The sequence below is a fragment of the Tasmannia lanceolata genome, unplaced genomic scaffold (assembly GCF_043159265.1).
Source record: "Tasmannia lanceolata isolate RefF3 unplaced genomic scaffold, GAP_Taslan_0.1 ptg000006l, whole genome shotgun sequence".
Taxonomy (NCBI): Eukaryota; Viridiplantae; Streptophyta; class Magnoliopsida; order Canellales; family Winteraceae; genus Tasmannia; species Tasmannia lanceolata.
This window is the reverse complement of record NW_027518683.1, coordinates 11,343,470-11,360,764: the sequence shown is the minus strand read 5'-3', so window position 1 is coordinate 11,360,764 and position 17,295 is coordinate 11,343,470. Positions and strand designations below refer to the sequence as shown.

General features: G+C 38.1%; 1 protein-coding gene across 1 annotated transcript; it reads right to left on the bottom strand.

Annotated features, from left to right (window-relative positions):
• Positions 1-520: 520 nt before the first annotated feature.
• LOC143879677 (calmodulin-binding protein 60 D-like) lies at positions 521-15,328 on the bottom strand. Its single transcript, XM_077382171.1, has 9 exons — positions 15,202-15,328; positions 14,797-14,966; positions 12,142-12,217; positions 4,742-4,800; positions 2,986-3,479; positions 2,733-2,893; positions 2,444-2,647; positions 2,077-2,311; positions 521-1,496 (listed from the first exon to the last, which is right to left on the bottom strand). Exons 2-9 carry the CDS (start codon positions 14,922-14,924, stop codon positions 892-894), a joined length of 1,962 nt encoding a protein of 653 aa, XP_077238286.1. The 5' UTR covers positions 14,925-14,966; positions 15,202-15,328; the 3' UTR covers positions 521-891.
• Positions 15,329-17,295: the final 1,967 nt, after the last annotated feature.

The following is a 17,295-nucleotide window of genomic DNA, read 5'->3' as shown; positions in this document are numbered from 1 at the left end:
TTTTGAATGTCAAACTTTATGGGAAAAAACGACTAAAATAGTACACTCTAAAGGTCTGATCAAGAAATTAGGAGCCTCTCTCTAAAGTACCGCCATCGGAAGCCCTGCAACTGCAATAACGTAAGAATTGTAACAAGTTTATTTCTATTACGCAGTAGCAGAAGAGTGCATTCACTTCTTCACCCATGGTTATCCTGATTCACTACATTTAGGTATGTTAATCAAAACAAATGGATTGTAACCTTCGAAGTCTGCGAAGGATTTGTTTTCGCCTTTGCTTCTCCTCAGGTAAACTACTTTCATGCTTCCACATATGAATCGTACAAGTGATAATAAAGAATATATAATAAATCTACAATGATGCATTATACTCCTAACTTTAGCATTACATGCATGCCATGATGTGGAATTCGCCTCAATAGAGAATATGAGAAAGTACCCCATGATAACATGTATGAGACATGAATTAGCAATTACACCCAACTGTTCGACTGTTTTATGACTGCCTAGCAAATAAATATCAAGCACAATGTCATCATTTCGTTTTTTATTCGGAGGGCCGATCCCCTGATAAGTTTCTTAATAGTCTGTGCTGGGTATCCCTAAAACAACACCCAACTCACATGCATTGTTCACAAAACCCAAACAGAATGCAAATAGAAATAAAAAAAACCTTACTGTACAGGCAAGATTGTACAAGCAGATAGATCCCTGGCAGCATCTAATGGCGTTAACATTAGTATCTTGACTTGATCAGAATTCCATCAATGCAGAACCTACAACCCCAGCTTTTGTATGGATAGAAGGAATTCACCAGAGATTTGGAGAACCGTGATGCTAGGGCCCGGGATGAGTTGACCCCAAAACCATAGCATCAACCGGCAAAATCTGCTAATCATCCAGCTCAACAAGCTGAGCTCGCCTCTCAGCGGCTTTCTTCCTGATAAAGATGCCCCACCTCAGAGCGGCCTTGAGCTTCAGCCATCCCACAACGGCTTTGCCAGATGAGCGGCCACGATCCTCATCAAAGCTATAGTTTGGTGATGGCGATGGCGATGGAATGTACGATGGATATGAATACCCATCTTCAGATGGGTTAATAGATGTGCCACCCATGTTGAGGAAGCGAAGCATGTGCTGCATGTCTTCGTTTTCAAGCATTTCATGACTTCTAATGCGGATCTCTTCTTCTGGGAAGAAGTCATCAACCCCCCGGTTGTCACGTTGGCGGGACCAGTCATCATATGAACTAAGGTTTGATTGGTGGTCAGATGGGCCCATGTACCCCAAGTTGGATGGTTGTGGTGGGCCTAGAGCCAGCCCGACCTTGTTATCATTTCTTGTGATTTGGGTTTGGTGGGAGGAGCCGATCAGCTGGTTCTGCGGGACAAATGATGTGTTTTCAAACTGGATTTGGGCATTGGATGATTGATGGTGAGAATGAATTGGGTATCTGATCACAGAATTCTCATTATACCCAGAAGAAATTGTTCCTCCTGAAAAAAAAAACACACCATAATAAGCATGATATCTGATTCATCTCAACTGTCGAATAGATGGATAAATAGATATAAAATCCATGATTTTGGGCTTTTGAAAATTATTGAAAGATAGTTAACAAGAGGTTAAAAAATTTATACGCTTCAGGGTCACAGAGTTTATGAAGGGAAATGTTATAAGCTCAACCATATTTTGATATTTGCACACAAACCCAGCTGTCTTTTCTTCATTAATTGGCTTGTGAGAGCTTCTAGGAAAATGTGATACCCTTTTGACAGCTCTTTAAATACTAAAAGACAAGATGGTTTGTGAAAATATCAAAATATGGTTGTACTGATATCATTTCCCTTTATGAAATGTTAAATCGTAGCATTTGTGCTACAGAGTGGGTCAAGTTGGAGTAGGCTTTGAAATTCCATGTTATGGTTATTTAAAGCGAAAGAAAAAAGTACGTAATCTATTTTCGGTGCAACTTCATCATTTAATCCCACAAATATCCTTTCTCGTCCCAAAGCTGAGCAGTCCACATTTATGTACTCAAGAAAGTGATATCAGACACTACAATCTGTAACTCACCTGCAACAGCCAGACCCGAATCCACTAAAGCCTGCTCTTGAGGAACAGGTACAGGAAGATGTGGTAGGGAGACTTGCTGATCAGATGGAGGATAATCTGGTGGGCCCATTAAAACCTCTGGTTGGGATGAGTTCATCCTTTTGCTATGCTTTGAGTTCAAAAGTGCCCTGCCGTCATATTCTACAACATGCATCCAATTATCATATGCCTTCTTCACCAATGTATCCACATAAACCTGCCAAGTAAAACGAGTTCAACATTTTTCTCAACATCTCCTAATGTTAATTTATTGTAAGTCTAGATATAGAAGATCCATGACAAAATATTTCAGGATAAATAGATAGTAAAGGAATTAAATTATACTTACCTTCTGACTATCAGAAAGAGTCTCCGCCGAATGATACTGTCCACCTGCAATAAGGCCCCTCAACTCATACACATGGTTAAAAACAACACCGACACTGCTTGTGTCGTCAGAATAGTAAACATAATGCTTCCCACTCAGAACACAAGTCTTTGAATGCTCCACTAAGATCTCCCACATCTTATTTGACATGCCGCTACCGAGGATCTAAAATCATTTAATGAGAACATCAGAGAGATAAAAGGTGAAATATAGGAGTTTCTTTTTCAATAATCAAATAGTATAATCTAACCTTCCGCAGCTGTGGAGCATCCCTAACTACAAGTCGAAGAAAATCTTCAACAGAGTAAATTCCGGCCTTATTCAACCTCTTGTGAAAAGATCCATCCTTTCCTATCTTTTCCAATCTCCATACTTCATCATTTAATGCAGGTGGATAGTGTTTCTTGTATACTGTTAAAAAATAAGAAAAGGGTCAGAATACCATCAGATTGCAAACACATGTAACAAGAAAACTAAATATTGTATGGATGTGGCAAACCTACGTTCCCCTCTGTGATCCTTAACAGTGAAAGCATCTGTTTTTGCCTCACGAACGCGAATGCCCTCACAGAAGCCCGAGGCAACTTTTAAGCCCAGCCTAAATTTCCTACTTCTTATCCAGCTTGAATTGTCGGTAAACGAAAGTTCTCCAAGAGTTCCTACACCTTCCTTCAAGGAGATCTGTAAGTCCCCAGTCAGCAGCGGCCTTTTTCCTTCACGCTCTTTCACCACATTTCTTTCGAATTCTTCCTGTGTCCAGTCATCATCATCTTCACTGTTGAAGTCCCCTTCAAGCACAACGACATCTAGTTTTGCAGATGACTCTGGTCCAGATGTCACAACAATGCCCGTGTTTGCATCAAACAACACGACATGAACTGTGGCACCCTGCTCCCCTTCTACTTTCCCTCCCGTAAAGAGGGGAAGGGACAACTTCGACTTGAAATGTAGCTGCAGGTTTCTTCCATCAGGCCCTTCTATTCGTTTTGGAGATGACCTACATTTACTATAGTTAGAAGAACACACTCTATATATATAGTAGAAACATACATGATTAAGGGGTGGACAAAGAAAACAAGTAACAACAATGAGAAAACTAAGAGAGTGAAGTTGAAGAGCAAAAGAAATTTGATAGAAACAAAAACAGATATTAAGTCAGTAGATTTTTTTTTCTCTCTTTATTTTTTTTTGAGAAAGGTTATATCGTACAGGAAGATCGAGGGGACAAGGTGTCCCCAACTAGATGAGGTACAAATATAAACTCTAACAACAAAAACAGAAACCCTATTCTTGAAGGCATGAGATACAAGAAAACTGCTCTCTACCACACGGCTGCTGTCCATTCCGGCCTTCGCAAGTTTGTCGGTTTTTTCGTTAACGGATCTTCAGATATGTGAGAAAGTTGGGTCAATTACCATACAGCAGTCCCGAATTTCGAAAATGATATTATAGGGTTTCCAAGGACCCGGGGCGCCACCTTTCGCCCAAGAGATGACGTTAGATGAATCCCCCTCCACTATTATGGAGTCAACGCGTACCACTTAAGATCGTGCAATAAAGCTCTTGCTTCAGCCTCATTTGATTCGCATATTCCAGCCAAGGAAGAGTATGAGAATAAGGTATTACCCTCTGCGTCATGGATGAGTCCAACGGTTCTTGTGGGGCCCAATTTACCTTTAGCACTCCCATCAAAATTTAGTATACACTCACACACGGGCGGTAACCAAGACGGTGACGTGCGTAAGTCAGTGGGGTCGGGGCGTGACAACATCTGCATTTCATTTTGAAATACTTCTTTGGGCATTGAAAGCACTAAGAGTGAATGAAGCTTCTCTTCGATAAATAAAAACCCAACTTATTTTTTTTGTGAGACCTCCCCCTAGTTAAACCCCACAACCACTCAACATAATGAAATAGGGAAAGACTAAATCACGTATCACTTAAAACCCTAAGAAAAACTAAAGACCTTTTTAAGTAAAATTCTTGGATATAAAAACAAACTAGTGACCACTAAAGATTTTAAAACTCAAATAAAAGAAACCCCTTGTGTGCGGACGGTGGACCTCTTGGTGGGCCATAGTCCCATGAAGACATCAAAATGGTAACAAAATTTGCGTCTATCAAATTTGCTCTGCACGAGAACAGGAACATAAAATGAACATACTTTACAGAAGAGGCAAAGTAAAATACACTATTCTGAAGAGGCAAAGTAAAGCTAGAACTGTTCATCCATATACTTTCATTAAGGTAATCTCTCACCTCCCACCAAGCCTAGCGGGGCCTAACTTTGCTAAAGCACGCTCAACTTCCTCACTAACCTGCATAAGCATTAAATGATAATAAAAAAAGAATCAGAAAAATTAGAGAGCAACGTGCAAAAACATGACAACAGCTAGAGAAGTCAGCAGTATGTGGTTTTTCTTATCTACTATATGGAACACTAGGAAATTCATCAAATAATACATGAGTACCAATTTTCTTATCTACTATGGAAGTTCATATGTTTTTCTTATCTACTAACTGAAACACTAGGAAATTCATCAAATAATACACGAGTACCAATTTTCTTCTCCCACATCACATTTATAATGAAAGTTTATATGTTACCAACAAGAAAAATGATACATGGTAGCTTTATGATGAAGACTTTCATAAGCATAGTTTGAACCTATGTTGCCTATCTCTCTCAATGCAATGTCCTATTACGAACCTGTATATGCAAACTGGTACACATTCAACACTTTTCACTTGACACAGAGACTTATAATATTCACTCAAGCTCTTGCTTCCTTATTGAAACAAGAATATATTCTCAAACAGCTCATATGCCTGTCATATGTTTTCATATGAAGACTAAGTTTTTCGTATCGTTCTCCATATTTCTTTGGTCGTATCAAGGAATCAAACATTTGCACTAGCTTGCAGTTTTATATTGTTCCATAACTAAGTCATAATTCGGTAGTTTTCACATAGCCCACTTTCAGTCAAAACTCAACCTTGCTCTTTGCAACAAAAGCTGTCCTCGCAGATTGAACCCATGGGAGATAATTGGGTCCATTCAACTCGACAAAAGTTGCATCCTTGATATCTATATGATGTTTGAAACATAGTTACCGGAAACTTCGTAGTTGGATGGGAAGCTCGCTTCCCAGGAATCTCGCTTCAGAAGCAAGTTTCTTCTTGATTCCCAGACGCTTCCTACACGTTTCGTCTTACTTTTTTTTGGAATGGTTACGTGTTTCCTCTTACTTAAGAGAATGCTTTCTATTTTTTATTTTTTTTATTTTTTTTTTAATGGTAAGAGTATGCTTTCTATTTAGATTTTTTTTTTCCTAAAAGAATATCTTCTCTTATCGATAATGCTGAAGGAGCATATTTTTAAAAAGCGTGCATTAAAAACATGAAAACTCATTTGAAGCACATTTAAAACTTGAAAACTCATCTTAAATTTCAAATAAAACTTACGTGTATCTTTTTCCGAAAATTTAATATCAAATATACATGAATAAAACATGTGGAATTTTAAATTCTTAAAATTTGTAATTCACAAAGTTTTCTTTTTTAACTTGTAAACCTTACCTACATTAACCAATCCTTCCTAACATACTCATATTAACCATTCCTCCCTAACCTACTACAGTACTACGCTTTCTATGTAAATCTTTTTCTTTTTTTTATCGGTAAGCTGGGGTTAGGCGGACCCCTACAATTGTCACCTTTCTATGTAAATCTTGTTCGCTTCCAATGAGACTTATTACATGCTTGATGTTGCCTTTCAACAATGTTTCCCACACATTTTCTCTTTACTTTCTTTAGAGCTTTTCGCTTCTCACATTTTCTCTTTTTTGAACCCTTCGCTTCTCACACTCGCTTCCCACTCTGGCTATGATGGTTTGAAAACTAGGTTTATTTTCACTCATTATGGCGATTCACAAATAAGGTAGCAACTAATATGCATAAATAAGACAACACAAATAGATCAAAAATAAGGCAGCAACTGATCTATTCCAACATTAAATCCTGAACCGGCAAATTGGGTTAAGTCACTAAAAATCGTGAATAGGGCAGAAACAAATAGGATCACAAAACAGTGCATCAAGACAGCACAGTCCACAAACAGACAGCAAAGTCCACACAAAGAGGGCAACATACCTTTTTATCTACAAAGAGTGCAAAAAACTTAACAATCCACAAATAGGGTAGCATAACCCTCAAAGGGTTTTACTCAGTAACAGACAAATCCAACAAGTACAGAAGAGGAAGATAATTTGCGCTACCTATACACTTCTATCGACGCTTGGAGAACACTTGGACAATCCTCGACATGACACGACAGTCCTAGACATGTACAATGAAATCTCCATGCAGTACAATGAAATGAATGTTTTTCATTTTTTTAGATTTTTTTAATTGACAATGATTGGGATAGAATTAATATTTTCAACATTTTGCTTTTTTTTAATTATTTTCTGTTAGATTCTACATCACTCATTAATTTATCTATTATTGCATAAAAAAGTCCACATGTCTAGAATTTTAAAGTTAGCCCAAAATCGATCTCTGAGTTAATCAAGTGTTGGGAGTGGGTTCCTTGGAAGAAGAAAGGAAAAGGTCTTATGGAGAATTTGTCTTCTAGCCTCTTGGTGGGTTATTTGGAAAAATAGAAATTCAAGGGTGTTTGATGGGGTATCTAAATCTTCTTTTTGGCTATATGTTAAAGTCATAGCATTATCCATTTCGTGGGTGAGAAGTATTCCTATGTTTAGATTTGTTTCAGCCTTTGATTTATTGGAGGGGTGGCAGATTGTTTGCAATGATAGAGGGAGGAAAAATCAGATTGTTCAGCGGTGGGACGCGCCTCCAGATGATGTTATAAAGCTTAATTTTAACGGTTCTAGTTTGGGCAATTCAGGACCAGCAGGTATTGGAGGTCTCTGCAAAGATTCTCTCGGCTATGTTTTGTGGGCTTATTCAGGCCCTATTGGAGTTTGCGACTCTAGCGAAGCGGAGGTTAGAGCGGCTTATCAAGGTATCAAGCACCTAGACAAGAATCTTTATGATAAGGTGATTGTGGAAGGTGACTCTTCAAACGTAATCAGTTGGCTTTCGGGGTCGGTTGCCCCTCCATGGAGGTTCTATCCTTTTTTGAGGAGATTTCATATTTAACTCTTGGCTCTTCAATTATTTTTAAACATGTAAGGAGATCTGCAAATAATGAGGCAGATTCTCTAGCTAGATCAGGTGTTAGTAGGGCAGCTTTAGAGTGGTTTGATTTCCTCCCTCCTTGAGATTTTTGTATTTCTAATTTCTTCTGCTTGTAATCTTTGAGGACCTCCTTGGTTCTCTGTTCATCAATATACATTATTATCATTTCAAAAAAAAAAAATTAAAGTTAGCCATGCAGACATTTGAGATGCCACTTGGCACATTCAAGAAGAAAACACAAGATAGTAGACCAAGGCACTTATGGATCTTGGCTCTGACATGTTAATATAAAAGAACAATAAATCTAGGAGACAATCAGAACAATAAATCTAGGAGACAATCAACCAAGATGTAGAGTCAGAAGAAAAGAAAGAAAAATAAGAGGAAAGAGCACATAGGGGGTTGAAAGGTAAACCACATGACTTCAAAGGCTTACACAGACATATATACATATTATTTCCACCAATCAGTAATTACAATAATGCCATTATATATAATGTGCCCTATCAAAACACATCGTAAGTTTTTTAGATTACATTAAATCCATCAATATCAACAAGCTCTTTGAAGATTGGAATTTCGACCCTTGGCAAGATCTTGTGGAGGCTAGCTTTTCTGGAAAACGTATGGGCGATACAGGAAGAAAAAAATAGCCGCATCTTCAAAAGTAAATAAAAAAGGACTCATCAAAATATGCATAAGGCACAAGCCATACTAATCCATTGGGCCAGTATTCTCCCTTTTTAGGAGTTCCCTCTTTTGCTTATCGGCGCACATGATCTGTCACAGTCAGGAGGTTCATTTCTCTCCTACACTCCATTGGACTCAACATAATCCCGGAGATCTTAACTTCAAAGGCTCAAGTCTTGGAAACCTGGGCTAAGCGGGAGTGGCAGGACTGCTCAAGGATAATGTAGGAGCACTTTATGGGCGATCTCCGGCCGAATTGGCCAAAAAAATCTAATGAAGGGGAGGAGCAAGCTATCCTGAACAACATTCGCCTAGTTGATTTCAGAGCACCCAAAGAGATGATTATAGAAGGAGGTTTGCTCAACGTTATCAGCTGAATGAACAAAAAAAGTCCCTATCAATGGACATTCGTTGACGCTATAGAAAAAATTCAGGAGTGCATCAAGGGGCATAGGGCCCGCTTTCAGCATGTGGAGAGGTCCAGCATGTGGAGAGGTCCGCCAAAAATGACGCCGATAGGCCGGCTCGATCGAGGGTCGATAGGCCTAGCTTGGAGCTTTTTGGCTTTTTACCCCTCCCTTAGGAGTTTATCCTGCTTTCATGGTTTCTAGAGTAGTCTTTTATGTTCTTTCAGCGAGCTGACTTTGTAACTTTGACCATCTTGGTGTGGGACTTCTTTCTTTTTTTCTTTAATAAAATTTTTCACTGCCATTCAAAAAAAATCTACATTAGAATATCCAATCATGGCCCATGAAGGTATAGGATGATTAACCCCCGTATACACCCATTGTTCAAAAACTCCCTAAGTAAATCACTCTCCCAACAAGTTGACTCAACACAATCAAAAACTCGTGACTCGCACAAGTTAATGAAAACTGACCACGTCAATCATTGATTCATTTAAGTCGACTCGGTTTTATCTTTGTCGAGTTCTTGGCCAATCACAAACACATTTCCGGTAAGCTAAGTCAGAAAAACTGATCACGGACCGTGAAGGTATAGATTAACACACATCTACACCCATGGTTTAAAAACTTCCTGAATCAATCACTTACTCACCTGATTTGACTCGGTATTGGCTCTAAAAAGCCAATAAAAAACTCACTTGACTCACGTGAGTTAATAATAACTGACCATATGTTTTTTAAGTGCAGTTTCACAGCATGGATTTGGAGATCATGTCTTTGGAGAGCAGGTTTCAGGAGAAAACCAAAAACTCTCTCATGGCTGAAGCTGGTTGGCTAAAAGAGAATTTTAAAGGTCAGGGCCAGCGTGTCACTGCTATCAAATTCTGTTTTTCTGCACTAATCTACAAAATTTGGCGCGAAAGAAATTACAGAATTTTTGAAAACTGTATAAGGCACAAGTCAGATATTTTAAAGGAAATTCTGATTGAGGTCCGTTCCAAGATCAATACTATGAAAACAGAAGATACTGAAAATGAGATGAACAAAAACGCTGCAATTCTGTTTGGTTACACTTTCTGCCCGATAGTAAAGGATAAAAAATGGTATCAATGGAAGCCTCCGGAGGTGGGGGAGATAAAGGTTAACACAGATGCCTCCTTGGATGATATGGGAGGTGGAATTGGAGGTCTATTGAGAAACTCTTCTGGGGATTGCCTCGCCATGTTCTCCGTCAACACTGAGCCTGAAGAAATATACGCTCTTGAACTTAAAGCCATCTTACAGGGGATTGATCTCGCGATTGCTCATGGAGCTGATAAAATCTGGGTAGAATCGGACTCCAAATTCTCAGTAAGCATCTTAAACGGGGCCTCTAAAGAACCATGGACCCAGCTGGAAAGGATTCATCTAATCCGCCAAGCAATTGAGCAACTTCATTCCTTTCGTATTACCCACATTTGGCGCGAGGCAATGGTGCAGCGGACCTCCTGTCTAAACGATCCTACTGCTTGAAAGGAGACAACATCCATCCCTCGACCATTCCTCCGGACCTGCAAGCCATCATCAATGATGATTGTAATGGAAAACAATATCACAGGCTGTAATTTTATTTTTGCTGCCCTTCCCCCTTTCTGGTTGGTTTGTTGCTGGGAGGTTGTTCCCTTGCTGTTGGCTTTTGAGCCCCCTTGATCTTGTAAATTTTTCTTCATTAATTAAATCTGGTGGGGGTCTTGCCTAACCCCAGCTTACTCATCTAAAAAAATAACTGACCACGTCAATCGTTGACTCATCCGAGTCGACTCAGTTTTATCGTGGCCGTGTTCTTGGCCAAGTATGAGTTTTTAAACATTGTCCACACCAACCCATTTCAAGGATCATAAACCTGCTGTGTAGTGTCATTGAAAAAAAAATAACCTTCCTATGGACTCCAACCTTTAAGTCGTGTATTCTTTCAATGTAGTGTAGCACATTCAAATGACCAACCATTTGAATATCCCTCCGTTGTGCAACATCATGGCTTCAATACGATGGAGACAAACACAGTCAGCCTCTACTACTGGAGTCACAAAGACATGGCGATCTAGTATCATCATGACCACCAAGACCGTGTTTCGTGATGTGATTTCCTTAACATTGCAATATATTATTATCATTATTGCTGTTTGAAAGGCATGTGGGGTATTACACAACACTCAAAGGTTTCTATCATAGAAGACACTTTTTTAAGATTGAACACCTATACACACTTTGAAAAACAGCCTTCTATCTTGAATTTTGGAAATTAGTTCTTAACTCAAAGAATCCAGATTTTTAACCAACCATTACCTCTCTACTCCTGACTTTAGTTGGACTGCAGGACGCCTACCCAATGCCTAATTACAGTCCCCAAATGACCCAAATCAGTTTTAGAGACTAAGCCTAAATATACTTGTTTTAACATGATAGGTCAACAAAAATCTATTTAACATTAATAAAAAGGCCAAATAAAAATCACTATATGTTCAACAAATAGAAAAACAACATCAACAATTTCCAACCCAGGTCATGGCCTCGAGGGTCCAGTTTTGACCCTTCTTGTTGCTCATCTTGTTGATGATGCTCCTCAAAGTTGTGACTGATTTCTTGCATTATAATATTTCACGTTCAAATTCAAGTTATAAACTTCTTAAGTTCATTCTTTTTTTTCCATTCCAAATTGCCACTTATTAAACACACTCCACTCTAAATGTAAGAACATGTTAAAAAGCAAAAAAAAGGCAGACAGCTTTTAAGTTACGTAACACAAAACTAGAAACGTATCGGGCTATGAGATGTTTCCTTTTTGATGTTTTCTCTTTTTTCTTCTTCTACAGCTATCTTTGCATTTAAAAAAACACAAAAGAAGAAATATTGCAACCATACAATCCCCAAAAAAATTTTCAAAAAAAAAAGAGAAGATGATATCAGTTACTGGTAGTTGCTCGTACATCGTCTAGTTTGACAGCCACCCATCACACAAATTTGGTAATAGTTACAGGAGTATGACAGTCATATGGCTCACACTACATGATCAACGTGTTCATCCACCATTTTATGAAAAAAAAAAATGATAACGGTTCATGTAATAGACAATATGTACGGAAAGAATAATAGATTTTCATCGTAAATAATAAATTTCCAGCACTGACATGGACAAGAAGGTATGAAGATTTTCTACAAGTTTTCAATAAAAATGAGTTGTGATTTTTTTCAAAAAAAAAGATTTTGAGTTTTGTGACAGATCACTTGGAGATCTCAAGCATCCAACAAGGATATGTCCAAAATTATCCATAGAAAGAGCAAGGAGAGGAGGCCAGCAAGTAAGTTTGTATATCTTACAACTCTGCGAAGAATAGGCTCCAGCGACGAGCAAAGTTTTTGCAGACTATCCACCTTGAGAGCTTCCACAATTACACTACACAAATACTTTTTCTTCAATAAGCGGATACTTAGATGCAAACTAATGATAAATAAAAACTCAATAATGCTTCAAACTAAATAAGAGAACCCATTGGAACATAGCAGATGATTTTAGATACATCTACAAAATATTATAAGTTGCAACTTGTCAAAGTAAGAACAATGAGTCAATAACAGAAACCTCCGCAAGAAACTCACAACAGGACAGCAATATTTTAGTAGAAATTAGTACCAAAGCAAAGATTATAGAAATAAATAAAATAATGTAAAATCATGGAGCCCAATAAAATATAAATATCTGCAGAAAGTTTTTTAAAAAAAGATTCTATTGAAAAAAGAATGAAAAGAAAGAAAAAAAGAAAAAAAAGAAAGGAAAGCCTGAGTAAGAACAAAGATTCCACGGAAATATTACTTTGAAGTTCAAAACCTATAATGAATGCAACCAAGATGAAGCAAACAAAAAACCCAGTAACACCAAATAAAGAAAATGCTAGTCTCACAAGAAAGTAATACAAAAGCCCTATATGGAAAGGATCTCCTCAGCCCATCATACAATAAATGATCAAAAGTTAAAGAAATTCAATCGAAATGGAACAAACAAAAAACCTAGTAACACCAAATAAAGAAAATGTCAGTCTCAACGGAATGTAACACAAAGTCTCAATGGAATGTCACACAAAAGCCCTATATTGAAAGGATCTCCTCAGCCCATCATACTTTTTTTTTTTTTTGAATGGTCAGCCCATCATACATTACATGATCAAAAGTTGAAGAAATTCTAAATTCCACTAATTGTCAACATAATCAAATGAGGCATGGCTGAGCGTAGAATAGGTGTTTACATAGTCAAATCACTCTCTAATGCAAGAACATAGAAGGGAAAAGATAAAAGCCTTAATAAGATAAAAGAGAGGGAGCAGAAAGAAGAAAACAAGAGGTTTTTTTTTTTTTTTTGAAGGGTAATTTTGGGAGATTTTAAAAGCCCACTACCAAATGATGTTTTCAGTTTTTTTATGTATTTTAATTGGAAATCATACGTATTAAAGACATATTGGAGTATGTATCTGGAATCTGTTGTTCCTATACCACTATCTTTCGTCACTCCCTTGGTCCTTCCCTCTAATAACAATAGTCAGCCACAACAATCCCATGGGAAAGAGAGCATAAAAGCAAATAGTCTATTCTACAAGCTCTTATGCATTTTTTTACATTTCTAAACTCACCCGGAAACTCGGTTTTCAAAGAAAAAGACATGCTGCAAATTTCTGGTAATGTAACTTAAATCCCTCTAAATGTATGAACTTTCCAAGCATAGAACGCGGAAATCAAGAAACAATAGAAGAAAATAAAAGAAAACATGCCAGCGGAGAGGTGATAGCAATGAATTTATGCATCTTCAGCAGATAAAGGTAGAATCATGGTTTTAAATTTCGACCAAAATCCGAAATTTCAGATTTCGGTGGAGACCGACACCGAAATCACCCAAAACCGAAACGGTCATTTATTTCGGCCGAAATTTCGGAATTTGGGTTTTTCCGAAATTTGACCCAAAAAATCTGTTTTTTTTAATATTAATTTAATATTTCACTGAAATTTCGACCGAAATTACCGAAATTTCGGCTGAAATTTAATATTCAATAAAATATTGAATTTGGGTTTTGTACCAGATTTCAACCGAAATTTCAAATTTTCAGGGTCCGAAACCGGTACCGAAACCGAAATTTTAAACCTTGGGTAGAATACGCAATCTAAAATGGTGTCAGCAATTATTTTTTTTACTGGTGATAGCAATGATTTTATACATCTTCACCATATAACAATGATTTTATGCTTCTCCATTTGGGAATGTTTTTTATTACTTCATCATAACAATAGGAAATCCATTGATCTTGGTGTGGAAGAGTTTTGAGAAGGGTGTGACAGAGTTTATCACTTTATCTCTTATGATGAAATAAGCAAAAAATCCCCAAATGAAACCTTTAAGCAGAATCAAGGATTCAAGAAATTAATCGTTGGAATTTACAAGCAGCAAATACCACCTACAAGAGAATTGAAGAAACAAGGAACGAAATTTCCCCCCACTTACAAAATTCTCGCCCCTTCAAGACTTTAGGTCCTGTTTGGATTGCAAGAAAAAACATTTCTGATGGAAATTTTTTTCTTTCCACGATTTAGAGGGAAATGATAGGAATACGGTTAAATTGGACGGATATTATCATAAATTGTAAGTCCCTCTAAATAGGGTTGGTTGGAATTTTTTTTCCTTTCCACCAGGGAAATGATATGAATATGATTAAATTTGACGGATATTATCAAGTCCCTCTAAATAAAATTCGAATAGGATTGCTTACAATTATCTTTTCCGCGTGTAAAAAAATGTAGGAAATTTTAAAAATATTTTTCCTTTCCAAACTTTTCCACAAAAATTATTTCCATCCAAACAAGGCATAAGCGTTTCCTCAATCCAAGCTTTCTTTCAAGAATTACATGAAGGAAAAAATCAACTAAAATATTCTAAGAACTCCAAAATTCCACATCAAGCTACAAAAAAAAAAAGTGGGGGCAAAAAATCACCTGGCAAGAGCAGGAACCTTCTGCTTCTTCGCCTCAGGCGACTGTTCTTCGATCTCGCTAGATTCGAGCCCTCGTTTCTCCCTCGCCATGGAGCTCGTTCTCTCCAAAAATCTACTCGGTCGCTGCATTTTAGCAAAACAGATCTCGAGAAAAACCCTAGATCCCCAGATCTGAAAAAAGAAAATCCCCAATTGAAAACCATTTCTCACTCAAATCACCAATCAAAAGTCAAAACTCCAACAAACCAATACAAATTAAAAGATCATCCTTCAAAACCTCAAAAAGGGAATACAAAATCAAAAGAATCTGAAAAAGTTTTTCTGATTCTCATATTTTAAGAAATTCAGTAAAAAAAGGGGCAAAAAAGGAACAGAAAAATAAGAGTTAGTAGAGTGTAATTCTAACCGAAGAAGCTTCGAAAGAAGGAAAATCAGGTGAAGCGATTCCGAAAACGTAGGATTTTGCTGTTGCTTTGATCGCTCGGAGATAATTTTTTGTGTGCGACAGACGGCTTATATTCCGTGAATATAGTTTCTCTGTGGGCGTAGATAAATAGTCAGATCTTAGCCGTCCATTTATATACTTTTGACGTCACTGAAATGACGTTGCTCTTTTTTTTGTCTTTAACGGAGAACTTACTGGATAGGATAGCCCGCCTGATCACCCTTAATTGATAACCCGCTCTGACTCAATCCACCGTACACGTGGTCTGTTTTTGGGTCAATTAAGATTTTAAATGTAGGAATTTTGGCTAGGCTGTTCTATCTTGCAAAAGTGAGCCGCTACTTTCTGCGAAATTGCTCAGCGAGTCCACTGAAGGTGTTTAAAAGACTAAAAGTACAGTGGGCCCCCTTTTTAGTTGTCTATGTGGAAGTAATATATTTGCCCCCTTTCTTCCATTGGGCCAACCACCTCGACTAGGGTTGCAACTCGGGTACGGTCAACCCGATTTTTTTGGGCGGGTTGGGTTGAACTTTTCCGGGTTGGGAATTGTCAACCCGACCGAAAATCGGGTTGGGTTGTGTTGTGTTGGGGTATCGGGCAACCCGACTCGACCCGTAACCCGACTATGTATTGATATTTCACGTTTTTTATGAGTTTTGCCGTTTTGGAGGTTTCTCGAATGTTGCTGAGTTGGAAACCACAATCTATAATTGATTCATTAATTCATTTTGTATTGCATATCCAGATTTGATAATTGTATTATGTAAAAAAAAGAGACAAAACAAATATAGACTTTAAAAATGAATGATGTATGGTGCCAGTAGAGTGGAACAATCATAGGTTACTTTGCTTTTCTAGGTAACAAGTATCTGCTCAGCGGGTCAACCCGACCCGACCCGACCCGACTTAGGAAGTCGGGTTGGGGAAAAACAAATCCGGGTTAGGTTAGGTTAACCAAACCGGGTTAAGAGTCTGGTTGGGTTGGGTTAGGGTTAGATGTTGAGGTTTCTGGGTTGGCCTCAACCCGACCCGAGTTGCACCCTTAAACTCGTCTCTCTTTTTTCACTGCAAGGGGCTGGCCCGGCCAAGAGAAAGGGTTGAATATATCATGTACTTGTTGTCACTTGATTTATTTTCTGCAGATAGTAGGCGGAAACACCCTATTTTCGTCAAAATGGTTTGAGTGTATGTTTTTTTCCGTCTCGGACTCTCTCATCAGCACTTGCGCCTGCAACCTGCACGATCAAAGAAGGTGAAGGATGTAAAGGGTTTTTGACAAATTATGTTGGAAAAATTGCCAATGGGGGACGCCAACATACAAGAATTGTCAACACGGGGGGGGGGGGGGGGGGACACAATTTTGAAAAATTGTTAAATAGGGTTGATAACCCCCTTTTTTTAGAGTTTGATAACCCCATTTAGAGGGTTGATAACCCCATTTTAGAGGGTTGATGACAGACTTGATAACCCCCATTTCGTCCCTTTCTAACAATTTTTCAAAAATATGTCCCTCGTTGGCAATTCTCGTATTTCGATGTCCCCCATTGGCAAATTTTCCAATTATTTTTTAAGGAATAGAGATTCTTTAGCCATTGTTAATCTTTGCTCTCACACACACTAGGCCGTGGGCGTCTCCCTACTTTTATATTCTAGTTATTCCTAAAACCTAGGATTCCCTCTTTATCTTCTCTCCTGGTCTAACTAGGATTCCACACAGAACACCTAACCTACTCCTTCCCCCTCCCTCTCTCCAAATTAAACTAGAAATCAAGAGGCAACGAGAGAGAGAGTCCCATTTTCTACTTGCCTAGGAAACAAGACATGTGGCCCCAACAATTTATTTCCTAGACCTTGTATAGAGGATCATATAACAAAATCCACCACAATGGACGATTATAACGCTCAATTTTCAGCAACTTCTCATCACGGGAGACAAAAAAAACTCTACTCAAAATTGGATCGACCTTTTCCTGACTTTTAGCACCTTCTGATCACCTGAGACACTAGTTTCCTGGATTTTGTTTTCTGATTTTTAGCGCCTGATCTATCATGGGG

Coding starts and splice junctions, on each gene's coding strand:
- LOC143879677 (XM_077382171.1), bottom strand. CDS start 14,924: ATGCAGCGACCGAGTAGATTTTTGGAGAGAACGAGCTCCATGGCGAGG. Junction 2,648..2,732: donor ATGCTCCACAGCTGCGGAAG/GTTAGATTATAC, acceptor AAATGATTTTAG/ATCCTCGGTAGCGGCATGTC. Junction 1,497..2,076: donor TTCGGGTCTGGCTGTTGCAG/GTGAGTTACAGA, acceptor TTTTTTTTTCAG/GAGGAACAATTTCTTCTGGG.